Here is a 26,899-nt window from a genome sequence, read left to right on the forward strand (position 1 = left end):
CTCATCATGGCCCACCTGGAACACACAGGCTTCTTCGCTGTTCCTCCCACACACCTGGTGCGGTCCTGCCCCGCGGCCTTTGTACATATTTTGCCCTCTGCCTGGAGTGCCCTTCCCCCAGATCCCTGTATGCTTTCCTCATTCCTTTCTTCAAAACAGCTCAAATCCCACCTTCCCCCAGGACTACGTAGACCACCCCTTTTCCCAGCCCCCTACCCTGTTCTACTTCCCCCCACAGTATTTTTCGCCTTGTATCGAGATACCTCATTTGATCGTTTCCTGTTGTTTGTCTCCATCTAGAACACTGCCCCCCTCCCCGGGTGGGGTTCGTTACTTTGTTCACTGATGTTTCTATTGCTGTGTCTGGCACATACATAGTAGGTCCTTGGTAAATGTTGAATAAATGACCAAGGTGTGCAAGCATAGATGGACCACCTACTAAATGCAAGTTCAGGGGTGACCTCACTTCACTTCACTACCATCGTCAGGGCATGGTCAGGCGTCCACCCTCCTGTTGGCAGTGGAGGAGAGACATCAGGACGCCCTGGGGTAAGGGGTTTCAAGCCCAAATGTCCACGGGGCCAGGGGCCTGAGGTCTTACCTCCAAGAGAGGTGGGCTGGGAGAGGGGACAGGTGACCTGCACAGACCACTCCCTGTTCACAGGGAGATCTTTGGCAATTGCCAGCTGGTGGACAGGCTGGGAATTGTAATTTTATGTGGCATCTCCCCAAATTAAAAAAATGGGCGTCAAACAAATTTACATCATTTTAAAAACTAGTACTGAAGCAAAAGTGGTTGGTACTCAGATACACGTACGCATATGTTCACAACCGCACAATTCACAATAGACAGAAGGCGGGAACTACCTGAATGTCCGTCAGCTAATGAATGGATAAAATACGGTTTAGGGCAGGAACTTTGTATACAGTAGGTGCTCAATATTTGGTGGACAAATGAGTAAATCGAAACAGGACTCCGCTGGTGGACCCGGGGATTAGACTGCTGGCAAGAGTCCAGGTTGGGGAAATTGAGCACTTACTGAGAATCAAGCAGGCGGAGTGGAGTTTCAAACCTGAACCGGGTAACAGGTGTGAGTTCCCGAGTACAGGTGAGAAGAGCCCGCAGAACTCGCATCGACAGGCAGAGGGCGCTTTGGGGAAATATGCTAATAAACAAAAATTAAATGCAAATAAGCCATAATCGGGACTTTGAGGGGCTTTTGTTTTGATCAGGCGCGCCTTGGACAGCCCGGGAGAAACCGGGGCCTGGGGCTTAAGATGGCGTTGCTGCCGCCACCAAGGGCCGGGCGGCGGCGTCGCCGAGGCTTCTGCAGGCCTCAGGCAGGGCAGCCCGCTCCCACCATCCCTCCCGCCGCGGCCGCCTGTCCCGGACCATGGTTCCGCGACCCGCCTCGGTCCCGCAGGAGCAGGCGTTTCTGATCAGGCGCACTTGGGGCAGCCGCTCCCGGGGTCCCTTGCGGCGGCGTCATGGGGGCCTCTGGGGACCTCGGAGCAAGATGGCGGCGGCGGCGGCGGGGTCCGTGAGGCGCGGGCGGCGGCGACCGCGGCGCCTTTGAGGGGCCCGGGGGCCCGGGCGGCTCCCGGCCGGGGCCCCGCCGCGGGACGGACCATGCTACGCTCCACCGGCTTTTTCCGGGCCATAGACTGCCCCTACTGGGCTGGGGCTCCCGGGGGGCCCTGCCGGCGGCCCTACTGTCACTTCCGGCACCGCGGGGCCCGGGGCCCCGGCGCTCCCGGCGGAGGCGGAGCGGCGCCCCCAGCAGCAGGTACTGCCCGCCCCCAGGCTCGGCTCTCCGCCCGGGCTTCCTTAGCCCCCCGTACCCCGCCCGGCCCTCTCCTCACACGCTCGCGAGCGAACGTCCCCCAAGCCGGGACCACCCACCCCGGGGCCCAGTGCAAGTCTCAGGACATATGTGAACCTCCGTTTCCACAAATGTAAAACGTAAGCATTGAGAGGACCTGCCTCCTAGAGGTGTCGCGAGGGTGGAGCTCGGTAACGCGGGCCGAGCGCGGCCGACCCTGGTTGGCAGGCCCAGGGCTTCTGCCTGGGGAACCGTTCCCGCCGCTTCCCCGGCCCCGAGTGCTGGTGGTAGCCCTTGCTTATTTCCACGCTCCTTCCCCCGCCGCGCCTCTGGTACTGGTCACCCCTGTTTACAATAATGGTATCAGTAGTGTCTGACTTAGGAGCACTACTGTATGTTGAGTCCCGTGCCAGACACGACCCGTCGCGGAGTAAGTCAGGCCCACTTGGCGGGGCGGGGCTTGGGGGGCTTCCAAGGAATGCCCTGCTTTTGGTTGGGCAGAGACCGACCGTTCATGGACCACACATCGCATCATTGGGGTGATGATCCGTGTCGTGGTAGTTTGGTGAGAGCCGTCCCGGATCAGGCAGTGCTGCTTGTAGGGATTGTGGGACTTGAGACATTAAGAACGGGGGAAAAGAGGGACATCACAAGGAACGGTTTGGAGGGAGGATTCAGTGTGGTGGTATTCCTGCTGAGTGGAACTCGGGCTCCTGCTGTGGCCTCTGTCCTTCTGGACTGGTTCTCCCTTCCCATCAGGCCTGAGTTCGCTATCCTATCCTTGTTTCTCCCTGAAACGATGATTTTCATCTTAGAGCCTTCCTGCTTCGAAGGAGGAGCACACTCACTAGGATTAAGTAATAGGACTGTTGGTCCATTTTGCCAGAAAAAAAAAAAGACAGTTTTTGCAAACTTCCACCATAAATTTGCTCAGACCACTGGCACCTGCAGCCAACTGTTTGCAGCGGGCCAGATGCACACATTCATTGTCTGGCTCCACACCTGCGCCGGGCCAGGGGCTCACAGCTGCGTGAGGCGCGGGCCTGGCCTTCAGGAGCCTCTGTGTCTGAAGGGAATACAGATGTGCCCACAGGTGTCTTAGCTTCAGGTGGTGCCTCACCCCTGCTCTGGTGGGGAAGGGAGTGAGCGTGGGAAGCCTTGCAGCAGTTGCAGTGCAGTTTTTTGACTGTTCTGTTTACTTCTGGGCGTGGAGAGTGGTGTTCTGCCGACTTCTGGGCTCCTCACCACCAGGACAGAGAGGGTGGGACTACCTTCCACCACTGTTGTTGGACTTGTCTCCAGGCCCACGTGTCGCCTTCGAGCCTTCTGAACTCTAGAGGTTTGATTTCTCTCCTCACGTGTTCCTCCCACGCCAAGTCAGTCTCTTGGTTCTCGTCTACATCACAGATGGCCAATTAGTTTCCTAAAGGACCCTTCTTGAGAGCCCATTTGGTGGCGTAGCCCTGCCTGCTTGACTTTGCTGCAGGAAAGTCGCAGCTGCCTACCCCTGACCCCAGTGCGTCTGCGTTTTCCTTTTGCAGGTGAGAACAAGCGGCCGCCTGCCCATCCCTGGCGGAGGGGGCTCTGCTTTCTTCTGGTAGAGCGCTGCCCGCCCTGTGGAAAGGCTGGGCCAGACCCCAGCTCAGCCCCTTTCTTGTTGTGGGGCCTCTCCGTCGCTATGTTTCCTCCTCTGGCATGCTCATGGGCCGCCCTCTGAGTAGGCTGGGGGAGAGCGTGTACCTAGGCCTCCCCCTCCCTTTCAGCTACCTCCTGCTGCAGATTTTGACAAGGCCGTTTTGCATCGGGCTTGATGGGACTGCAACAGTCCAGCCTTTGGCTGAGTCCACTTGTGACCAGATGTGCACAGCCTGGGCAGAGGTGCTCTGGCAAGGGTTGGCCAGACAGGGATGCTAAGGTGCTGGGTGATTGGCCGCCTGCAGGTGGGACATGGGGATCCTGTATGGCCCAGCTCCTCTGGCCTTGGGTCTCTGGCCTCCAGAGCCTTCCAGCAGGGTCTGGGGCTCGTGTCATGGCTGGGCAGGGATGCCCCTCCTTCTGGCCCTCAGATCCACCTTCCGGTGCTCCAGGATCGCCACCTCCGCACTGGGCTGTGGGAGGGCCCAGTTACTGCAGCACACCCTCAGGCATGCTGTTTTTCCGAGCCTTAAACTGTGGTAGGGATGATTGTCCCGTTTTACAGATGAGGAGACTGGGGCCCAGAGAGGGGAAGCCACGCACCTGTGTCCACATGGCCGGTAAGTGGGGGAGATGGGATTGAGTCTGGGCTGTCAGGCCCTTGCCCCCTCACCACCTTCCTGCTTGTAGGCACTTGTGGGACCCACGAGTCATGTGTTGGACTCGGAGTCCTGCCCTGAGGCTGGGAAAGGTGGTGTTGCCTGACTTGAGCACTGAGATGTACCAGAAGGCAGGAGTGGCCCCAGCTGCATGGCAGTGGTGGCTCCCTGGTCAGCCCTCCCACTGAGGTCTCCGATTAGGCCCTCAGCAGCCTTTTTGGTCTGGAATCCTGAAAACAGGCCTGCTTCTCCAGGGTAGCGCTAAGCCAGGGAAGGGGGTGGAGCCAGAGAGACCAGCGCTTCCCAGCAGAGGGTGGGCTTCAATTTATTTTCTCTGAGCTGACTTGGAACAGGAGGGTGCGGCGGCGTTAAGAGGCAGCCCCTGAGGAGTCCACTGGCTCTGCTGCCCTTAGCTGTCTTCCCTGTGTGCTGCACGCCCGCGGGTTTCACGTGGGGTGACTTCCCACTGCCCTGTTGAGTGTGCCTGCAGAGACCAGACTAAGTGTGCTTTCTTGGGTCTGACATGTGCTCTCTGGGGTGAGCTGCTGTGTCCCTTTCCCTCTGCCTCGGGCAGAGCTGGCACGGGGAGAAAACCCCAGTGGAGAGCGGTACTGCCTTTGGTGTCTGAAAACCCCAGTGGAGAGCGGTACTGCCTTTGGTGTCTGGAGGCCTTTGGTGCCCCGGGTGCTCGAGGGCCCTGGAGTGCTTTTGCTTGCTGGCTGTCAGCATGGTCTTCCGTCAGGCCAGCCGGGGTCTCTCACTTTGGCTGGGTTGGGAGCTCTAGGGCTGGTAGGAGGAACAGCAGAAGCCATGGACACAGGTCACTCTCAGCGGGGGTGTCCTGGGTGCTGGAGGGGTGTGGAGCAGCGTCCCGGGCCCCAGCCCCAGTGGATGCCAGGAGCCCCCCAGGTGTAACAACCACAGATGTCCCCAGACATTGCCAAGTGTCCCTGGGGGCAGGGTCACCCTGATAAGACCCCCGGTTGTAGGCTGCTTCTTGCTGAGGCCACTTTCTCTTTAAGTGTCAGCTCCCTGCCCCCGGGGAGCTGTGTGCCCAGGTGCAATGCCAGCCCCAGGGGGCTGGGGCCACCGAGCTTGGGACTGAAGCTTGCAGCCTCCTGGAGGACCCTTCACTGCCATTGGGTGGGGGGCGGTTCTGTTGTTCTTGACTTTTCTGTAAAGATGGGATGGTGGGGAATTACTGTAGACTTTCAGGACAGTGCTCTCTGTGAACATTATCAGCGCTAAATTTATCTCTTACACCAGGATGAGAAGAACCCAGGTTCTGGTGGTGGTGCAGTCTGGCCCAGACCCCTTGTCTTCAGGGGCAGCGTCCCAGGTGGCAGCAGCCCGGACAGGTTGTCTCCGTTCAGAGCCCTTTTTTTCTGGACTTGGAGTAATGGTCATTTTAAAAACATTGGTGAATACCAGAAAGTCAGGAGGAAAATGTGTACGTTGCCCCAAGTCCCACCTGCATCTGCCAGCTTGCTGTGCTCCCTCCCCGCCTTGGAGAAGAAGGGCCTCGTGTCTTTTTACCATAGTTGTGCTCCTGCCGCACTGATTGAGTTGAATGTTTTTGCTGAGACTCCACAAGCCCCAGCGAGGTGCGAGCCCTCCCCAGGCCTGTGGTTCCTACACCTCGTGGGCCCTCTTTAAGCACCTGGGGAGCTTTAAATCCCTGCCCTCTTGCCCACATCCAGGCTTGGGCCGTCCGACTAAGTGTGTACCTGCACGTAAAGCTGATTTTGGTACTTTAGGATTCTCTGCTTAGTGTCAGTCAGTAAAAAAGTGTCTCCCACCTTGGGAGCACAGAGTGCTACCTGGGCCATCTGTGGCTCTCACGACTTGGGGGTGCACCTGGCAGTGAGAGCGTGGGGGCCAGGAGTGCTGCTCAGTGCCCTCCAGTGCCCAGGATGACCCCTTCCCCTGCACACAGTTCATCCAGCCCCAAGTGTCAGTGGTGCCAAGCAAGACTGGGGAGCCTGATCAGTGTCCCAGCACCTGGCCTGCATCTGTATTTGGGAGCTGGGGAGAGAGCTGGCCAAGGCCTGTAGGGACGGGAAAAACCCTGAAAATCCCCTCTGGGTCTGGAGAGGCAGAGCAGCCCAAGTGCCCAGGTCGGGGTTGGTGGGGACAGCCAGGCCAGCTGGGTGAGCTCAGGGGACCATGCGGGGGCTGAACTGTAGCCCCACCACCACAGTCCTCAGCATCCTTCCGAGAGTACGTGTAGGCGCCACGGCAGCTTTCAGCCCCTGCAGGTGGAGTGGAGCCCAAGGGAATGCGTTTGGGCTTCACTTTCCATTGTGCGAGGAGCCTGGCCTTGGGAGGCCTGGCCTCCTGCTGGTCAGTATAATTGCCTGGGCCTCAGTTGTCTATTCTGTGAAATGGGGTCATAATGTAGACTCTCAACAAAGAGTACTTCTCTCCTGTCTCGCTCAGCTGTGCTGCAGAACATTCCTGCTTTGCCATCCTCCTCCACCCCCAGTCTGCCCTCAGATTCCCCTTTACAAAATGATTCCTAGCGACAGGCAGATGGTTTTTAAGCCTGGCGGTGGGTGCACAGGAACTCGGTTTGTTGTTCTTTCAGGTGTCTGTGTGCGGCAGGTAGACTTCCATTGGTCTGGTCTGATTCACAACAAAAAGCGGACGCCAAGTAGGAAATGCCGAGGGCAGAGGGGACTCTCGGGTCATGGAAGCTGGGAAGTGGTCAGGCCGACTCCAGTCGGAGTGCCACAGAGGTATCTCCCGGCCACCTGTCCGCCTTCACGGTGGCGGGCCCTCATGAGTTCCTGTGGCAGTCAGCCTGCGCCCCTTGAGGAAGCAGGCCCGTGTGCTGGCAGTTTTAGAGCAGTCGGCCCTGTGGTGCCCCGAGTGCTGAGGTTTTCTGTGAAGGGCTGTGTGGGCGGCAGGCAGGGGGCCTGCTCCCAGGCTTGCTGCTTTAGTTTGCTGCAGAACAGGACTGGTGGCTGATGGGGTCGCAGCACCTGGGTACTTGGGGGCAGGGGTGGGGGACTTGGCCGTCTCACAAGCTGTGGCCTTGGCGGGGATGAGCACTCACATGTGGAAATACCTGCGCCTCAGTGTTGACTGTAAACTCAAGAGCCTGCCCTGGGGCCCTCCGAGGGCTCTTCCCAGTCTGTCTGAATCTGGTACTTACCTGTGGTCCGGGCTCTGGAACTCTGGAAGTGAAGGAGAGGTGTCCAACAGCACAGATATGGCCCGGAATCCAGGAGAGAGAGTGGTTGGCACCTGGGGTTGCAGGGGAGTCAGGCAAGTGTCCCCAAGCAAGCAGTGACTGAGCTGGGCTTTAAAGGATGGGTAGAAGTTTGCCTGGTGGCTGGAAGCGTGACGGGGAGAGGGGAGCAGCAGTCCAGAATTCTGGGCAAGGAGATGAGCGCAGAGAAAGGCCCGGGACGGCCTCATGCTCTGCGGTTGTGAGGGGGAAGGAGAGGCTGACCCGCAGCATTGCTGCCACCCGCAGTGGGCCTGGAAGGGCTCCCTTTTTTCACCCCGACTTGTGACTTGTCCTTCTCCAGCACAGTCCCCGAGAGTGCCACCACAAAGACGGGAAGATGGGGGACTCAGGGCCAGTTACCTTTCCTGTGTGGCTGCTGGGAGCTGTCTGTCCAGCAGGGACTGTCCTTTCCGGTCACCACCGAAGCCTGTGTCTGTAGGAGTGCCGGTGCTCAAGGCATTGAGGGGCCCGTGGTTCGAGGTCCATCTTTCATTCATTCCACGAATCTTTGCAGACATTTGTACTGGTCAGCTCGGTTGAGGCTGCGGTGCAGAGAGGCCTCGGGGGGTCAACGTGTTGAGCTGACAGGTGGTGAGGGACAGGAGGAAGCAGCTGGAAGGTGACAGGGGAGGTGTGTCCAAGAGGCAGCGGGACCGGATTCACTTGGCGTATCCTGGTGTTGCTTGTCCCTGTGTGTCCCGAGACTAGATCTGTCCCTGCCCTGTGATAGTCAAACCTCACAGTTGCTTGTCCAGAGCAACCTCCAGAGGCTCTCAGAGACCAAGAGTGTGGGCACTGTTTCAGGAGAGGAGTGGAAGCCTGGGGCCCAGCCAGCTGCCCCCATCCCCGTGTGCCCTGCCCTGGCACTGTGCCGGGCCCCTTGGTGGGGAGCACAGGCCCCTGAGCAGCTCAGGCCCCTGGCTCCGCAGGGAGCATCCGGGAGGGCTGCCTGGAGAGCCACCGTGCCCTCCCACCCTGGCAGGAAGCTCACCCAGGCCTGAGTGAGGGGATAGGGCTGCCTCACCGGGATGGCCAGCGTGCCCTTGCCCTTCCCCAGTCCCTGCCTCTGGGATTGAGTAATAAAAGCCACCTATGGTCCTGTGTGACCCTGTTGCGCGAGCTCTTTCTTAGGGGGCAGGCAGCCTGGCAGCCGTGACCTGTGGCCCAGAGAGAGCCCCCTAGGTGGCAGCGGCTCTGGCTGTGGCCCCCTTCTTGCCTGGATCTGGCGGTGTGGTGCTGCCTGCCCTGACGCCCTGGCCTTGGGCTGCCTCCTGAGTTGGGGGTGGTGTGATGGCAGAGGGAGGCCAGGCCTCTGGGCCCTCTGGTGCAGATGGACCCCACACGTGGGGAGGAGGACTCCAGACCCTGCTTCTCTGGGCACAGCCAGCTGCAGCTGCGGGCGCATCTAGGACGCCCCCTGTGTGCACCCGAGCACCCGCTTGCTTGGCCATCCCAGGTGTCGGGGGTGCCCCGGGCGGTGCCGGGTTCTTCCCTCCAGAATGAGTGAATGGCCAGGTGCTCTCATCCCCGGGCTTGAGGCTACTTGCTGGCCTGTCCAGTGGGGTGCCCGCATGTCCAGGGGTGCGGGGTGAGGGCATCCCACGGCGGGGAGAGGGGATGCTCCAGCGGCAGAGATTCCAGGCCTGGAGGGAGGAGTGGCAGCTGGCCCCTCTGAGGACCTGGGGGCTACTCTGCCCTCTGCCAGGTCCCACTCCCCTAAACGCCCAAGGTACATGCGTTGAGGGATGAGTACCCAGGCCCTGGGAGCGCTGCACCTCCCGCCCTGCACTGGGGCCGAGCGGGGGCTGGCTGTTAACCGCGTCTTTTCTGCCCCGCCACCTTTCAGGAACGTCCTCCCTTCTCTCTCAGCCTTCGAGGCCTCTGCCACCCAGGCAGCTTTCTGGGGCACGGGTGGGTCTAGTTGCTCTGCACTGGCTGGTCCTTGTGTCTGGCTTATCTCTCATGCAGCAGGGATGGTGTCTGTTCCCTCATGGCCCCTCTGCCTACCCCCTGGGACTGTGACAGCCACCTGGGTTGGAGGCATCCCTGCTGGTGTCTGATCGGGCACAGAGTTGGGGCTTGACCACTGTGGCCCTGGGACAAAGGAGGAAGCCGGGTAGGGGGATGGTGAGTCTTCTCTCATCCTTCAGGAGCCAGAGCCGATCAGGCAGCGCTGGGTCTTCCTGTCTGGGTGGGGGAGGACTGACCTCTCACCGGCTGTGTGGGCCTTAGGGAGCTGCTCGACCTGGCTCAGCCCCGTCTCCTCCTCTGTGAGGTGGGCTGGCACAGGCAGGGCAAACCTGGACATTAAATGCAGGGAGGCCTGGGGGTCTCCGAGCCTGCTCTTCAGCTCGTTTTCGCTGCTCTTTAATCCTACGTGCAGCTAGAGCTGGCGGGACTGGCGTCTGTGCAGGTGCAGAAGGGCCCGGGGTGTTCTGTAACCAGGGGTCGTGGTGGGAGCAGAGGGGAGCAGAGGCAGGATGGAGCCCAGGAAAGGGCGGTTCCAGGCAGAGGGAACGTTTAGAGGGCGGGGAGGTGGCTGCCCAAGACTCGGGGGAGACCTTCGACCCGATACGGGCTCCGGGCAGTCCTTTCCCTGAGCACTGTGGCCGCACCGTGTTGTTCTCCCCCCGTGCTGGACGCCTGGCTCAGGAGCTGGCGATCAGAGTGTGTGTCAGGACCGGGTCACTGGGAGAGCTGCCAGCGGCACCAGAGCCCGGACAACTGTCTTTTTCCAGTGGGCGGGGCCGCTGCTCACACAAGGACCGGCACAGGGGTGGGCCTGGGGACGGGCTGAGGGCGCTGGGAAGAGGCCTCTGCCAGACTTCCCCTCCGAGCTGACCAGGGCCTTCCCAAGGGACGGCCCTCAGCTGACGGCTGGGCAGGCCCTTCGCCTTGCAGGTGTCCCTTGAGCTGGGCAGCAGCCAGCCCTTTTCTCCCCTGGGCTGAGGGTCTCTGCTTCTCCTGAGGGTGTCACCCCGGCACCTGGGCCTTCAAGGAGCTTTTCCAGTCATCCTGAGATTGGCTCCCTTTCTGAAAAACAGCCCAATTAACCTTGTTTACCAGAGGCACGCCTACCTGGCACAAACCCCGAAGGAGCACCTATTTGCTTCTATCCAGACTAGTCCCCGGTAGTTGGAAGGTGCTAAGGCACCCCCAGGGCCCTCCCTGGCCTCTCCAGGCTCGCCTGTCGAGTTGCTTGTAAGACATTTTCTTGAGGTGCTCCACCAGTTTCTCTTGGGCCCTTGAGGGACCCGCCCCCTGAGGAAGGGTTGGGCAGGGGCTCGGTGGCTTACAAGTACCTTCTCCATTGCCCCTTCCCCCCAAAAGCCTCTGGGGGCCTTGGCGGGGGCTCCAGGGGCTGCTGCTTCAGGGCCCGAGCTCTGGGCCTGATGCACTCACTTCTAAGCCTCGGGGGGTAGGGCCCGTGCCCCTCTGGCAGCTGTGTGCTTGATGTTTCTAGATCAGTCTGGAGCCCCCCAGCTGGTGACGTGGCCTTACAGTGCCTTGGGGAAATGGAGGCCCAGAGGGGGTCTTGACCTAGACCATCCCAGGGCCACCTAGGGCTGTTCCTTTTGCTTTTCGGTGCAGCTGGGTAGAGTGCGGGAGGCAGCCTCCCCCAGGACTGAAAATGTCACATGTTGGTGGGGCTCCTGGATGCTTAGCTCAAGGGGGCTGGAGCTGAGCCTGGTGGGAGCTGCACCCCCTTGAGAGTCTGAGGGCGCCTGGAAGGAGCGGAGCAGGCGAAAGTGCCCTTAGTCAGGCTCACCGGTGCCAGTCAGGCTCTTAGTTAGGCAGCAAGAGCACCTCTCCCCGCCAAGATGCCTGGCTGACCCCCCAAACATCAGCCTCTGCCTCTGGTCCCCCTTGGGGCCTTGGCAGCCCGCCCCCCCTTCCTTCCGTGGGGCTGGACCCTAGGGTGCCTCCGCACCGTGCTTCCAAAGCACAGGCTCGTTTGTGGGGGGATCCCATCCTTTCAGAATCTGAAGTGCAAGGTCTGAACTCGGCCATTACTTGAGCGGGGTTGGAGGCACTCCCGGATGACTTGTCTGTCGCCTTGGAATCTCTGTGAGCTGTTCCAGAGCAGGCAGTGGGTGGGAAAGGACCTCTGTCCATTAGCTCCCCACTGTGCCCTGTCCACCTCTCTTGGGAGCAGAGCGTTCCTTGCTGCTGTCCCCGACCTGGGGCAGTGGGATGGGGCAGGAGGGAGGCTGGGGAGTGACGTGAGTCGGGCTAGAGGCCCCTGGAGACCAGCAGGACCCCACCAGCCCCTCACTGGGCATGCCCCTTAAGTGCTCCCAACTTGCTGGCCTGGGCCTCTCCACTCTGCTCGGCAGCCAGGACTTGGAGGGGGCCGCTGGCTCCCCTGTTCATCCAGACAGGTGGGGGTTAGGGGTGGGTTTGCTGTTAGCGCCTTTGGACCCGTTGTGGCTCAGGGTGGGCTGGGAGGGGGGCCCTAGATCTTGCTGTTGGGGTTTCTAGCCTTCCCTCTGGACCTCTGCATGGTCTGTTCATCTTGAACCTTGCCGGGGCCGGGGGGCCGGTGACCATGTGTCCTGACCTGGGCCCCTGGCCTGACACCCTCAGCTGGGAGGTGGGGACATGAAGTGACTGCTCCCCAGCACCCAGTCCTGCTGGGCCCCCGTGGCCTTCATTGCTTAGCTTTACCTCCTCATCTGTAACTCACAGCCCTGGCGTGTCCTTGGTGGCACAGATACACACAGCCTTTCTAAGTATCACTTGAAAAAGAAGTTCCAAGTTAGAAGCCAGACAACAGGCCTGCAGTGGCCTTGCCCTCCCTCGGGCCGCCAGGCAGCCGGCTGAGCCCCGGCCCTGCAGCGCCCTGTTCTCGGTGCGCTCCCTTGTTCGCTGGGGCTTCTGCAGCTAGATGCCGCACGCTGGGTGCCTGGAAGCAGCACAGGTGTTTCCTCTGGTGGTTTTGGGGGTCAGAGGTCCAAATGGGGCTCCCTGGGCTACAGTCCACGTGTGGGCGTGGCTGGTTCCCTCTGGAGGCTCCTGGGAGACCTGGCTGCTACTCTGCAGCCACAGGGCACCAGGACAGAGTCACTTGTTCTGCACAGGTTTCACGGGAGTGTGCCCGGTAGGCCACGAATGATGAGCTGCGTTCAAGTTCTGGGGCGTTTGGCTATGGAGTGTTGTTTTTCTCTCGGAATGCTGGGCTTTATTTGCTCACTTTTTACTGAGAATTTCTGCGTTTCGGTCTGTAAGTGACAGTCTCCTGTGAGTTTTGTGGCAACTCTGGTGGTATCTGGGTTGCGCTAGTCTTGTGGAATTTACCCCAGAAACAGGCAGATCACATGAGCTACCTGTCCGCTGGGCGCCCCCTTGGGGCTGGTGTGAACGTTGGTGCTCACACTCTGTGGGCCACCACGCTGTGTCCTGAACACGGTACATTGTTTGGCCATCTTTTGCAGCCGTGGCATGGTACCTAGGCGGCCTTCTGCCTTGTCGCCTTGTAAAATGTGTCCTGTGCTGTGGATGTGCTGTCCCGTGTCCTCAGCAGTGGGTAGTCAGTGGTTTATGCTCTCCCGCTGGTACCTGCCCAGCCGGTGGGCTTTTCTGTGGGCGAGAAAGCGAGTGGGACAGAGTGCAGAGGGCACTACCCCAGACAGGGCTGCACACGCGTTCCCCGCTGTTCCGAGCAGGCTGTGTGGGGCCCAGCCTTCTGCTCGCCTCCCACCCCCGCCTCCTGAGCTTGGGAAGCTCTGCGCACCTCCCCCCGTACGCCCTGTGGCCACCCCCACCCCGGCTGGGCATCTGGACTTCCAAGGGTATCCCCCCACCGCCCCCGGCTGCAGGTGCGGCGTCACTGTGGGCCGGCTCTGTGGGCACCCCTCTGCCTCGCCCTGTTCCGCACCTCACGTCCCATTTCACAGTGGCTAAAGTCCCCGGGCTCCTGCGGCCTTCTCTGGGGCCCGAGTTCTGTGCCCCTCACTCCTGGCAGCCTCAGCGGGGCAGGGCCTACGTGGAGGGGCCCCCTGGAAACCTTGACTTGCAGGTAGAGCCTCGGTGGGGGTTGGCCGGAGGCCTGGCCCCTGGATGTTCTGCAAGGCTGGTTCTCCCCTCTCTGCTCTGGGCTTAGCCCGTGGGCTCAAGGCCCGGGATGAGGCAGTGGCTGGTCGCTGGCTCACGTGGCTGCTGCCTTAGGGCCTGCTCACTGCTGTTTTCTCCCTCTTCCTGTTTTAGGGCTTGGTTATGACCCGTACAACCCAGAGCTGCCCAAGCCCCCGGCGCAGAGGGAGAATGGCGCCCTGGGTAGAGGGGACGAGCCCCGCTCAGACATTCTGGAGCTGGAGCTGGTCAACCAGGCCATTGAGGCTGTGCGCTCCGAGGTGGAGCTTGAGCAGAGGCGGTACCAGGAGCTCCTGGAGACGACCCGGGAGCACGGCTCGACTGAGGCCCCCGCGCTGGCGCCCCGCGGCCCCATTGCCTGCCCCGCTGACGGCCTGGATGAGGATGCTTTCCCGCTGTCCTTCAGTTACAACCCTGGCGGCCGTGGCCTGTTCAGCCCCGATGCCAGCTACCAGCCCACGCCACTGGCTGCCTCTGCCGAGCCCAGCAGCAAGTACTCGCTGGCCTCTCTGGACCAGGGTCAGGGCCATGGTGGAGGGGGTGGCAATGCCCTGGAGTACGTCCCCAAGGCTGTGAGCCAGCCCCGGCGATACAGCCGCCCTGTCCACAGCAGCAAGTACGTGGTGGACAACTCCAAGCCCTCTACAGACCTGGAATACGACCCACTGTCCAACTTCTCTGCCCGCCTGCTCAGCAGAGCCAGCGCCAAGGACGACAGGGCCCCCAAGCGACCCAGGGGCTCCCTTAGCAGTGAGCCCTACACGCCCGCACCCAAGAAGACCTGCGACCCTTTCGGTGGCTGTGACGCAAGGTTCTCGGACTCAGAGGATGATGCTGCCGCAGCCCCGGGTGATAAGCCCACCACCGCCAGCCCCCCGAGAGCCCAGGTGGGTTCTGGGAGCAAGGCCCTGGGGAAGCCTGGCTCCAGGGCGGGTGCAGAGCCTGAGGAGGGCAGCCTGCGGGAGACCAAGGAGATTGCCGTGCAGTACGACGTGGGGGACCTCGGGCAGCCTCCCAAAGGCCCAGGTGGGCCGCCACCTGCCAAGCCCAGCTCCCCGGCCAGGGTCTCACAGGAGCACGGCAGCTCCAAGGAGGGGAGACCCAAGAAGAAGAAAAGTGGGGTGCTTCCGGCAGCCAGCCCCAAGGACAGTGTCCGGAAGACAGACAAGGATAAGGATGGAGCGCGTGGGAGGCTGGCCGAGAAGCCCGGTGTGGACAGGAGGGGCCCGCAGGCCAGCAGCCCCCGGCACAGGGCAGAGCGGTCCCAAGGGACCAAGAAAAAGCCATCTTCAGCCACTCTGGTGGCCAGCTCAGGGAAAGGCCGGCCTGACCAGCCGGGACCGAAACCAAGCCCCACACAGGGGGGCGCCCGCCAGCTGCCGGACAGGACAGTTAGTGAGACCCCATCAGGGAAGCTGGCAGAGCGGAAGACCCGCTCACTGGACGAGGGCACCCCCCGGGACACCCCCAAGCTGCAGAGGCGGGCCCTGAGCCACGCCGACCTCTTCGGGGATGAGAGCGAGGACGAGGACCCCGGGCCCAAGGTGCCTGGACTCCGGCCGCCTGCCCTCCCCAGCCTCAGCTCCAGCTCCGATTCGGACTCTGACTCAGACACGGACTCCAGCCTGGGCCTCTCTGCTGCACGGGGGCTGCCCAAACGCCTCAAGGCCTCCCCGCCCCCCTCGGCTGGCCAGTCCTCTTCCTCCTCCTCCCCCTCGTCCTCGTCCTCGATGGGGGCGGGTTCTGACGTGGACTACTCAGCCCTGGAGAAGGAGGTCGACTTTGACTCCGACCCCATGGAGGAGTGCCTGCGCATTTTCAACGAGTCCACCGCGGTCAAGACGGAGGACAAGGGCCGGCTGGCCCGGCAGGTGAGGGTCTTGCTGGGCTCCTCCCCGACTTTGCCTATGACTGGAGTCTCGTGTCTGCCTCTTAACTCGTTCAGAACTCAGGGACCCTCACTGGCTGCCTGCTGCCCCCTGCACCCCATCCAGAAAGAGGACGCCGGCTTACAACCCACCCCCACCATGGGGTTCTGCAGCCCCCTTCTGAGAGCACTCCCGTGAAGGGGTAGCGGCCTTCCTCAGCCCGCTCCCTTCCCCCCGCTGCTGCCCTCTGCCTCCTCCCTGTGGCCTCCTCCCCATCCTCCCCATCCTGGTCCCTCCTCTCCCCATGCAGCCCCCCTCCCCCCTCTCTCCTTTCCTCCCTCCAGCCCCCCCCCCCAAAAGCCCCCCAAGAACTCAGCCAGCCTCAACCTTTCTGGTCTCCTGCGCCAGTGTCCCCACCTCCGCCGGCAGAGGGAGCTCGCTGTAAACAGCACGCTGTGCCAGCTCCTGCACTGAGCCTGCAGCTTCTGAGGGTTCAGATCACAGGCTTGCCGCGGCCCTGCCCCTGGGTCCCTCCCTTAGTGCCCCACCCTGTTCCTGGCCCTTTGCTTTTCAGTTTCATCCCCTTCATTCTCATGATTCTGAGCCCTTCCCTGTGCCAGGCGGGTGGTATGTGGGCTGGGCCAAGCCTGCAGAACTCACTCTCAGTGGGGCCTGGAGATGAGCTCAGGGCTCAGGCAGTGCTGGGGGGAGACTTGGCTCCAGAGCGCTAAATCTCACCTGCGAGGAAGGCCTGGCACACCTCCTGGGAAGTCGGTGAGAGCCTCAAGTCACATGTCTGGACACGGCAGCCTGACCTTCAAGCCTGTTACTGTCTTCCCGCCCACTCCCGGCTTGGCCTGGGAGTCACATCCTCTGTGTGCCCCAGCGTTGGCATGGGGAGCTGAGGCCCCAGGAGGGAGCCTCGTTGACGGATGAACGTGTGTTTCAGCCTCCCAAGGAAGAGAAGATGGAGGACCAGGGGCATTCAGGGCTGACCACTCTGTTCCCTGGGCAGAAGAGGAGGATTTCTCATCTTTCCAAGCAAGGCAAGGAGGTGAGGTCCTCCTCTGGGGTCCTGGGTAGAGGCTGGCAGGAGGGAGAAGGGCTCCCATCTGCAGAAGCAAAGGCCCCATGTTCCTTTACTGATGGGTCCCTTTGGTGCTGCCCGTGTCCTGCAGAGACGTGCCTGGGACCCACAACCAGCCACCAAGTTGCGCTTAGTGGTGCGGGGAGCGTGGCCCGGGGCAGGGAGAGTGAGGGAGGGACGGCTCTCCAGCAGATACACTGCTAGATCCCAGCTCCAGAGTACACTGTGTGATCTTGCACAAGTGAGGTGTCCTCTCTGAGCCTTGGTTTTGTCCCTCGTGGCCTGAAGACAGGAGCAGTTGTCAGTCACTGGTCGGGGGTGGGTTGGTTAGTGTGCTAGCGCAGGAAAGGCTGGGGCAGAAGACAGAGCTCCAAGCTGAAGAACTGCAGGTGATCCAGTCATTCTCCCTCCGCCTGAGGGGGTTCTGGAAATGAGGTCTAGAGAAGATTGGATCAGCAGGATCTAATCTAGGGGCTGGGGATTTCCATTCACTCTGTGCCTACATCAGGGCTGAGGGCATTTGTGCTGTGTGATCTCAAGCAAGTGGTGCAACCTCTCTGAGCCTTGGCTTTCTCCTTTGTGGCCCAGAGACAGGAACAGTCTTCCATCACTGGGGTGGTCAGTGTACTAATGCAGGGAAGGCTAGGGCAGAAGACAGGGCTCCAAGCTAGAGAACTACAGGTAATCCAATCACCAGACCCCGCCCCCACAAAGGAGATCCTGCAAGATCTATCTAGAGAAGATTGAATCAAGCAGGATCTAATCCAGGGGTTGCGGGTGCCCACCCACCCTGTGCCTATATAGGGGCTGAGGGCCCAGCCTGGGTAGTCAGAAGCCAGAAGTCTGGAGAGCAGGGCCAGGAGGGAGGCCTGGGGTAGTGAAGCAGCATGATGAATTTGAGAGCCGACGCACCAAGCTGGTTCCCTGCAGGATACGTGCAGACTCAGGAGATGGTGCCCGTGCTGGGGGTGGCCTGCCCCTTCCTGGACCTGGGGTCCCTGCTGTCTGTGCAGCAGTTCCCCTGTCCTGCTGCCCCGGGTGGCCTGCTCTGGGTGCCCTTGATGTGCACCCTGCACTTGGAATTTGCCATCTCCCAGGCGGAGCCAACGAGGAAAGGCCCCACGCTCCCCACCCGGCCCCCGACTGCCCAGGAGGTGTGCTACCGGCGGGCCCAGCAGGCGCAGAGGGAGTCAGCCAGCTGGTTCCAGGCTGCCCAGCAGCCGGCCGAGAGGCCATCCTCTGTCCACATCTCGGCCCCAGGCGAAAAGAGAAGGATCGCCCATGTCCCCAACCCGCTCCTGGCTGCAGGTAAGGCCCATGGTCCAGCAGAAGGAGCCTGACCGTGGCAGTGGCTGTGAGCCCGGCCTGGCTGGGTCTCAGGGTGCTTATCTTTAAGATGAGGGTGGAAGTCTCCTGATTGCCAGCAGGAGGCGGGAGCAGGCCTGACAGCTCTGGGCCTCTGTGGGCTTGGGTGGCAGTGGTGGGGCTGGCTGTAGGGAGCCTGACAGGTGTCCTCCTCCCTCCCCCAGCTTGTTAGGCAGACCGGGGCCGCCCCACCTGCCTGGTCTTCGGGAGGCTCCTACCCAGGTGTGGTTTGCAGCCGGCAGGGTGTCAGTGGGGCTTGGGGGCTGTTTTTCTTCTTTGTCCCACCCCGAGGGCCAATTCCTGCCGGCTTGGGCTTGTCTGGAAGCTGGGCTGCACCTCAGCAGTTGGATGGGCGAGCCGCTCAGGGGTGTGTCTAGGGCTGAGGACTTACGTGTCTGGAGGGCTGGTTCACGTCTAGAGCCATCTGGCTTCTCTCTGGCGGGGTGGACCCTGCTGTCTGACCCGCTCCCCAGGGCCACCCTTGCTGCTGGTTCAAAGGCCCCTTTGAGGAACTGGCCCCGAAGTGGCGGCTGCACACTCTGGTCCTGCGAATACAGGCTTCCACTGACCTCCCTGGTTTTCCCTGGTGCCTAGAGCCTCCTTTAGGAAAAATTCTCCAGGTTCTGATCCTTCCCCTTCCCCAGAGTGCCTGAGGTAGAGCTCAGAGCCAGGGGTTGGTCAGCCAGGGGTTTCCTCGTGGATTTTGGCACAGGTTTGGCCCTGGGGTCCTGCATGGAGATAGCCCTGAACTGTGGACCAGGGACACACTCTCCAAAACCTCTCGAGTTGTCTGGTCGTCGCTGATGGCTTTGGACAGTCCTGTCACTGTCATCACTGCCCTCAGGTGGTGTGGCTGCTCTCCTGAGCCCTGGGGGGCTCACCTGAGCCCAGGGCCTTGTGCTCTAAATGACCCTAAAGCTCTCGTTCCATCCCTGGAAAGTGCACGTCCTTAGAGAGGACAGCAGTCGGCAGCTTGCTTCCCTCGTGGCCCGCGAGGCTGGCCCTGGCCCCGCCGCTCCGGGCCTCGGTCCCCTCGGCTCCTGTCCTTCCTCAGGGCTAGCCACCCCAGCACCCCTGCCCCGGAAGGGGGAACAGCCCTGCTGGTGGGCACCCTCCTCCCTGGGGCAGGAGACTGTTGGGTTTGTGACCTCATCAAAGGGAGAGGCAGAACCCAGGCAGCTGTGGGCAGGTCGGCTGCTCAGTGACCGGGCTGGGCCATCCCACAGCCTCTGGTCCTTAGCCCAGGAGCCAGGGCCTTTCTTCCCTCACACTTCAATGCCTCGGAGTCGGGGGCCGGAACATGTGGCAGAGGCTCCCCATGCCCTCTGTGACTCACTGGACCACCCCGGCGGCAGCCTTGCCTGAGCCGGCCTCTGCAGCCCTGTTTTCGTCTCCCCCATCTCGATGGACTTGCCGGAAAGCAGATAGAGCCTAATGTCCTTCCACAGCCCGCGGGCCAGGCCCCGGCCCTTCCCCCTGTGCTCTGAGATGCACGTCCTGCTGACGCTGAACAGCCGCGGCCGCTTGGTGCTCTGCAGCTCAGTGATGGGTGTGCTCTCCTCCTGCACTCACAGTCCCTGCCCCCTGCCAGCCCCCACAGGTGCCAAAAGGACCCTCTCGGCCAGCAGCAGCCAGCCTCCCAATGGCCCCGAGCCCGGCAGCCAGCCCCTGAAGACGCGCACGCTGTCAGGCATGGCGTCCAAGACCACCACCACCATCACCCCCAAGCGTGTGGCCCACAGCCCGTCCTTACAGGTACCGCGGCCCCCCACTCCCGCCCCCCAGCAGCTCCAGCATTTCTCCTGTCCTCCCGCTTGTTTTCTCTTTAACTGTAGGTTTGTTTCTTAGAGCCATTTCGGTTCACAGACACACCGAGCAGGGGGCCGCATGCCCCTCCCCTGCCCGCAGTTTCTCCCCTCCTGTCAGCACTGGCTGGTCCTCTGTCGGCGCCATGAGCCACTAAGGCCCAGAGCTTCCGGCAGGGTCTGCCTGGGGTGTGGGATGCCCGAGGGCTGGAGGGGCTGGAGGTGCCGGTGGGCGCACCAGCCTCTGCTCTCTGTGTTTCTCTAGAGTTTAAAGAAGCCCATTATCCCGAAAGAGTTCGGGGGCAAAGTCCCCACCGTCATCCGGCAGCGCTATCTCAACCTGTTTATTGAAGAGTGCCTCAAATTTTGCTCTTCTAACCAGGAAGCCATAGAGAAGGTGCGAGGCCCGGGGTGCGGCTGCCGGCTGGGGCGGGCGGGGCTGGGTGGGGCTGAGCCCGGTGTCTGCCCACAGGCGCTCAGCGAAGAGAAGGCGGCCTATGACCGCAGCCCCAGCAAGAACGTCTACCTGAACGTCGCCGTGAACACGCTCAAGAAGCTGCGTGGCCTGGTCCCCAGCGCCGGGCCCGGCGTCAGCAGTAAGTCACGCCCGGAAGGCCCGGGCCCGGGCCCGACGCAGAGCCCCACCCCACTCCGGGCCACCCCTGGGCTACAGGAGCCTCTCTGCAGCTCTGAGCCTGGTGGGCTCCTCAGACAAGGGCTCTGCGTCCCCGCTCCGGCTTCTCTTGGCCCCGTGCCCTCAGAACGGCCTCCCCTGGTCATTAACCACCCTCCTCAGTGAGCTCAGGGCCACCGCTAATGGGGGCCTCTTCAAAGCGCGAGGCTGGGGCGGCTGGCTCTGCGCCAAGTGTGGGTGGTCGCTTCATTAGTCCTCTCGGAGGATGCATTAGCGCTGCGGCCCGCTCTGCCCCGCACGCTCCTCCGTGCTTTCCTGCTCTCGCCTTGCCAGCTCCCTCCGCTCCCCCACCCCCGTGGGCCTCACGCAGAGCCCGAGAAGGCCGTCAGATCTTGTGTTAAGTTCTTCCCTTCCCCTCCAGGGGGTGAGGACCCCGGGCAGATCCAGGGGAGGTGGAGGGGCTTCCAGGCAGCCTACTGGTCTCCAGAGAGTTAAGGTGGGGGCGATTGACTGCCCCAAGTTGGCCAGAGATCAGGCTGCAGGGGGCAGCCTCAGGAGGAGGGTCGGGGAGCCCTTGGGAGGGAGAAAGGGGTCTGAACCTGGTTACCCTTCCCTCCCCTCTTCCAGAAACCAGTGGCCGGAGGGTTGTGTCCCATGAAGTGGTTCTGGGGGGCAAGTTGGCTGCCAAGACCAGCTTTTCGTTCAGTCGCCCCAGCAGCCCCCGAGTGGAGGATCTGAAAGGTGAGCCTGGCGGCCCTCCTACCCTCCCTGCCCACTGCTCCCCGTGGAAGAAGAGAGGCCCTGGCCCCAGCCCCACAGGCCGACCGCCCCTCCCGTTGTCCCCAGGGGCCGCCCTGTACGGCCGCCTCAAGGAGTACCTGCTAAGCGAGGACCAGCTCAAGGAGAATGGCTATCCCTTCCCGCACCCCGAGCGGCCGGGCGGCGCCGTCATCTTCACGGCTGAGGAGAAGAAGCCCAAGGACTGTGAGTACCTCCCTCACCGCTGCTGTGGTGGAGGCTGGGCTGGCAGGGGGCGCCGTCCAGGGAAAGGGAACAGCACAGCCCCGGGGGTTCAGACAGAGCTCTGGGCCAGGCGGGGGGTGCAGGGCCAGCCTGACACCTTGCCCTGCCCCCTGCCCCGTCCACACCCGCAGCCTCCTGCAGGATCTGCTGCCGCTGCGGCGCCGAGTACCTCGTGTCCTCCTCGGGCCGCTGTGTGCGGGATGAGGAGTGTTGCTACCACTGGGGGCGGCTGCGCCGGAACCGAGGTGAGGCTGGGCTGGGCCGCTGCTGGGCTGGGCCACCTGCTCTGATCACTTGTAGTTTTCTTTCCATTGTTCTTCGTGACAAATCATGCAAAGACCTTCCTGTGACAGTGCTCACACTCAAAAGGAAGGCCTCCCGCTGCCCCACCAGCAAGTTCCCACTCACGGGAACACTCACAGCCCCTTGAGCTCCCCGCTGGCTGCCTGTGGACTGTCCCTGGGTCCAGGGCCTGCCCGCTGTCCTGAGTCCTCCTGCCTAGTAGGAAGGGCGTGGGGAAGGTGCCCCTGCCCGGGCAGACTGGGTGTCAGGAACCCCCTGTGGGAGGGCGGGGTCGGGTGGTGACATGGAACTCTGCTGACTGCCGCCTCCCCTCAGTGGCCGGTGGCTGGGAGACTCAGTACACGTGCTGCTCGGCCGCCATTGGCTCCGCCGGCTGTCAAGTTGCCAAGGTGAGTGTCTGGGAGAGCCCTCCATGGTCCCCCCGGGCCAGAGCCCTAGCCCCTCCTTGATTCATCTGCGTGGTCTGGGGGCCTTGGGAAGAGGGGGACAGTCCCTGAAAGTCGCCCAGCAGCAGCTGGGCCTTCTGAGGTGCCACCCTCACATTCCTTAACCCCCTACCCTCAGCAACACGTGCAGGACGGCCGGAAGGAGAACCTCGAAGGGTTTGTGAAGACCTTTGAGAAAGAATTTTCAGGAGACTCGCACCCAGGAATCTACGCCCTCGACTGTGAAATGGTGAGTCAGCCTGGCTGCCTGTGGCCTCCCGAGTCCTCAGGAGCTGTGGTACTGTGGTGGTGTTGCCACCCGAGGGGTGTCCCTGCTCCTCTGCCAGAGCCTGGAGGGTGCGGGTGTTCAGATGAGAGAGTGACCAGCAGCCGGGCACACCTCCCCGAGCACAGGAACCCAGCATGTCCCCCAGCGCCCAGTGCACACACAGGGCCCCCTCTGTGCTCGGAGGCTACCTGGATATCGGGAGCACAACTCTGGCTTTGGGGAAGGGCCCCCAGGTTCACGCCCTCTCTGACTCCGAGAGGAGCCCAGGGGGCCTCTGGCTCAGGTCTCATAACTGAACGCCAGTGAAGGTGGGGCCTGAGCCTCTGCCTGCAGGGCTCAGGGACCAGGGGTGGCCTTATGACGTGGTGTGTGGGAGGGGCTGCCAGGACGCTGTCTCTGAGGCGTGTCCTTTGACCTCGCAGTCCTACACCACGTACGGCCTGGAGCTGACGCGTGTCACAGTGGTGGACACGGACCTGCAGGTTGTGTATGACACCTTTGTCAGGCCAGACAACGAGATCGTCGACTATAACACCAGGTGCGCCCCATCCCAACCTCCCAGAAGCTGAGAGCCTGTGCAGGACCCCTGTTCCTGTCTGGGGCCCAGCTTCCCTGCCTGCAGCCCGGCTCCTACCCGGCCTCTGTGCTGGGGGCCCCCGAGCCCTCCCCAGCCCCTCCAAGGCCTCTGTCCTCCCGCCTCCAGGTTTTCAGGGGTGACCGAGGCCGACCTGGCAGACACGAGCATCTCCCTCCGGGACGTCCAGGCCGTCCTGCTGAGCATGTTCAGTGCAGACACCATCCTCATTGGCCACAGTCTGGAGAGCGACCTGCTGGCCTTGAAGGTATCCCCAGCCCACCCTCAGCCCAGGGAGGGAGCTGTGGGGTCCGCGACTGGGCATTTCGAGTCTCCCTCCCCAGCATGCCCTCTGGAACCCTACGGAGTCCCAGGCACCTTTCCACCCCAGTCCTCCTGGGGCCCTGAGCCCTGAGGTCCCTGACCGGCTGTCCGCCTGCAGGTCATCCACAGCACCGTGGTGGACACGTCTGTGCTCTTCCCGCACCGCCTGGGCCTCCCCTACAAGCGCTCCCTGCGGAATCTCATGGCCGACTACCTCAGACAGATCATCCAGGACAACGGTGAGGGGCTGGGCCGGGGGGTGGGACGGCCCCACAGGCTCCCCTCCCTGACGCATCTGTCCCCCAACAGTGGACGGGCACAGCTCCAGTGAGGACGCCAGTGCTTGTATGCACCTGGTGATCTGGAAGATCCGAGAAGACGCCAAGACCAAGCGGTGACCGCCGCCTGCCTGCCCGCCTCTCCCACAGCCCCGGCCCGCCCTCTACCCCAGGCCTCTTCCAAAACAGTGCAATAAATCTCGAGAGCTAACCCTGTCCACGTCACCAAGACACGGAAAACCGAGAGAACGGGACGAGCTGGCGGCAGAGAGCCCAATGCCAAGAGCGACCCTGGAGCCCTGCGCCCCCGCCGCGCCCCCTCACGCCCGTCCCTGCCTCTCTGCCCCCAGACCTCTGTCCTCTGGAGACTGCTGCTGACTCGATGGGCCGAGGCCGGGCCCATGCTGCCCGCACCCCAGCCAGGCCCTGCTCCCACCGCTTCTCTTGGGTGGTGGGTGGGAGGCGGCCAGGCAGGCTTGTCGAGGGTGTGTTTGAGACAGGGGTTGTCTTTTTATTTTGTATTGTTATTTTTATTATTTTTAATTTAAAGCTGATGACTTGCACAGTTGTCTTCCTCTACCCAGAAGAGCGAGACCCTGGTGCTGCCTTCCCTCCTGAGGGGTGGGGCGGGGCTGGGAGCAGCCAGCTGGCGCCCCAGCAGCCACTGGGACCCGGGAGTTCAGCCCCCAGCCCACCTGGGCCCTGTGACTTCTGGGAACCGAGCCAGCCCCTCTGTCAGCCCCCAGGGCCTCGCCTTCCGGACGCCCCGGGGCCTGTCTGCCTCTGGACACTGTCTTCCCGCCAGAGCCCCACCCTCCTCAGGGAGGCTGTCTAAAGCCCTGCAGCCCCCAGGTTCCCCAGCCCCTCTCCCCCACCCCCAGGCAGGGACAGAATAAATGTTTGTATTGATTTTAGAGCTCGTGGCGTCTGGAGGTGTTTATTTTGGTGTCAGATGTGGCCCTCCATGCAAGGCGGAGGACACAGCCTCAGTGGCCAGGACCCACCCCCTAACGGGGGCTCAGGAATGGGGCCTTGCTCCACTTCATGAAAACCAACCTGGTGCCCTTGGACAACTGTTCCAGAGCAGATCCAGGGCCCTGGAAGGCCTTGATCCAGGGGCTGTCATGCTTCTGGCCCCCTGGGGTGCTGTGACAGTGGAGCCAGCGGCCACCTCCTGTGAGCTGGGGGCCGGGGAACCCGGACGGCCGCTGCATGTTGCATGTCTGAGAAGCTAACTTGGGAAGGGGAGGCTGCGGAGGAGAACCAGGTTCCTTCCCTCTTGAGGTCCTGGGGGGTGGCGACTGAGGAAAAACCACACGACCTAGAAGTTGTGAGTTATGTTTTACTTCAGGAACTCACTGAGAACTATAGCCGGGGAGACAGCCTCTCAGATAGCTCTGAGGAACTGTTCTGAAGAGGGAAGGGAGGAGCCAGGATATGCAGGAGTCTCTGCTGAAAAGAAGACAAAAAAAGTAACCCGTGTAGTTGAACACAGGAAGATTGCTGCTAATCACAACAAAAGTCAGACATCTCAAGTGAATGATTCTAGTGCTTTTGTGTGTGTGGAAAGTTCCAAGAGTCCGGGCCCATGGAAGTGACTCCTTTCACATGTACCTCAGCTGTCTGGGGCCAGTGTCCTGTTTTTCTCCATCCTGAACCCCCCTCAGGGCGCACCTTTGGGGGGCGCCGCTGCCATGGCTGGACGGCTGCAGCAATGGCGGTGAGCTGGAATGGCAGGCAACATCCTCTGTCCACTAGGGCTCTGAGGGAGGGTTCTCGTCTGAGTCAGACCCCTGCCACCGGCATGGGCACGTCCCTCTGGGGGTCCTTGGGACCAGGTGACTTTCCCCCCCTTCTGTAAGTTGGGAGTGGCTTTCTAAATAAAGGGTGCAGGCAGCATCCTGGAAGCCCTGTTTGTGTGTGGTGTCTTTCCCCCTCCCCAGAGCATGAGTCCTCTCCCCTCGGTCACCATGGGGTGGGGGACGGGGTTCCCTGACCCCACTCCTGACAGCCACCTCCGGGGAAGCTATCTCCTGAAGACTGTTAGGGCAGTCTGTCCCAGCCCCTCTCCACCGGGGTCTTCCTCGGTCAGGGCTGAGGAGGGCTGGGTGGACGTTTCTTGGGTGACTGAAGAAAATGAGAGGTTTCCTTGGCACCCCCAGCAGCTGCCGGGTGCGCAGGACTTCCCAGGAAACGTGGGGAGGGGGCTGCTGCTCTGCTGTGGGAGGTCAGCTGCTGTGTCTTTGGTCACTGATTCACTCAGCATCATCAGCTCAGAGGTGATGCCTGGGCCCCTGGCAGGGCAAGAGGACTGGGGCACAGAGTCAGACAGGCACCCTGGTCTGGGGTCAGGGCTGGGCCAGTGGGAGGCACTGACCTCAAGGCTGGGGGGAAAGGACAGTGGAGTTGCCCAGCAAGTATCTTCCCAATTTCCGTGCTTCAGGGGATTCTAAAAAGAATATGAAAACCAGCTTAATCCTTCCCTGTTCCCCGCCAGTTTGCCCCTCCTAGGGGGACCCTCCCATACAGCCACCCACCCTGGCTCAGGTCCCCCATTTCCAGCCTGGATGCTGTCCCAGCCTCATGGCTGACTTCCACCCCTGTCACCTCCTTTAGGAAGACCCCCAGAGCCTCGGTCCTGCACTGGGTGGGCACACACTGGGCCAGAACCCTGGCAGGCTTCTTCCACGCACAATGATGTCGGTGGTTTTAACAGCCTCCCCAGCCTGGCGCCCAACAGTGCACCTGCGCATAGGAGATGCCCACTGAACGGGTATGGGATGAACAAGAACCCAGAAAGCCAGCTCAGACTCACGCCCCGCCTACCTGCGATTACCTGCATGTCCTTCCTCCGCCCCTAGTCACGAACCATTGGCCCTGCCCAGGCTCAGCCAGATCCAACCCACCCCACCTAGTGCATGCTTCACAAGGTTCCGCCCCTAAATGACTGGCTCCTTAATACCTTGGCCCTTTCTTTTCACTCTGCTCTCCAAGTTCCCGCCCACTGACCCAGCAGGTCCATGCCCTGACACACCTCATCCTCTGCAAGGCCCCAACCCTGGGTCTTGGCCGCAGGTAGACAGGCACCAGTCGGCTCCGCCCACAAACCCCACCCTGCCCCACCCCTCCTCTGGCCCTCTCTGCAAGGCCTGGCGTAACCTAGTCCTGCTCCCTGAGGCCCCACCCATCTCTGCAAGGCCCCGCCTCCTGCCCTGCACCCTCCGGCCCGTTTCCTCCAGGCCTCCCTTGCTCGGCCCCGCCTTCCGCCCCCAACCCCGCCCCCATCTGGCCTTGTTCTCCACGGCCTCCCAAGCTCGGCCCCACCTTATACCCTGACCGCCCCCCTAGGCCCCGCCTTCTGCCTGGAGCCCCGCCTTCGGTCTTGGCCCCGCCTCCTGGGGTCCCGCCCCGCCCCATCTCTACCCTGGCCTCGCCCTCGACCCCGGTATTCTGCCCGGCCCCGCCCCTAGGCCCCGCCC

General features: G+C 62.1%; 1 protein-coding gene across 1 annotated transcript; it reads left to right on the plus strand.

Annotated features, from left to right (window-relative positions):
- The first annotated feature begins 1,499 nt into the window (after positions 1 to 1,499).
- REXO1 (RNA exonuclease 1 homolog) lies at positions 1,500 to 24,336 on the plus strand. The gene is made up of 16 exons (XM_074351240.1): positions 1,500 to 1,787; positions 13,560 to 15,316; positions 16,263 to 16,367; positions 17,498 to 17,708; positions 19,357 to 19,520; positions 19,836 to 19,967; positions 20,043 to 20,166; positions 20,832 to 20,945; positions 21,051 to 21,188; positions 21,359 to 21,472; positions 21,846 to 21,919; positions 22,095 to 22,205; positions 22,667 to 22,782; positions 22,948 to 23,086; positions 23,261 to 23,381; positions 23,452 to 24,336. The coding sequence occupies exons 1-16, from the start codon at positions 1,631 to 1,633 to the stop codon at positions 23,538 to 23,540; spliced, it is 3,666 nt and encodes a 1,221-aa protein (XP_074207341.1). The 5' UTR covers positions 1,500 to 1,630; the 3' UTR covers positions 23,541 to 24,336.
- Positions 24,337 to 26,899: the final 2,563 nt, after the last annotated feature.

The sequence above is a fragment of the Camelus bactrianus genome, chromosome 22 (assembly GCF_048773025.1).
Source record: "Camelus bactrianus isolate YW-2024 breed Bactrian camel chromosome 22, ASM4877302v1, whole genome shotgun sequence".
Taxonomy (NCBI): Eukaryota; Metazoa; Chordata; class Mammalia; order Artiodactyla; family Camelidae; genus Camelus; species Camelus bactrianus.

Coding starts and splice junctions, on each gene's coding strand:
- REXO1 (XM_074351240.1), top strand. CDS start 1,631: ATGCTACGCTCCACCGGCTTTTTCCGGGCCATAGACTGCCCCTACTGG. Junction 15,317..16,262: donor AGGGCCGGCTGGCCCGGCAG/GTGAGGGTCTTG, acceptor CGTGTGTTTCAG/CCTCCCAAGGAAGAGAAGAT. Junction 23,087..23,260: donor GCGACCTGCTGGCCTTGAAG/GTATCCCCAGCC, acceptor GTCCGCCTGCAG/GTCATCCACAGCACCGTGGT.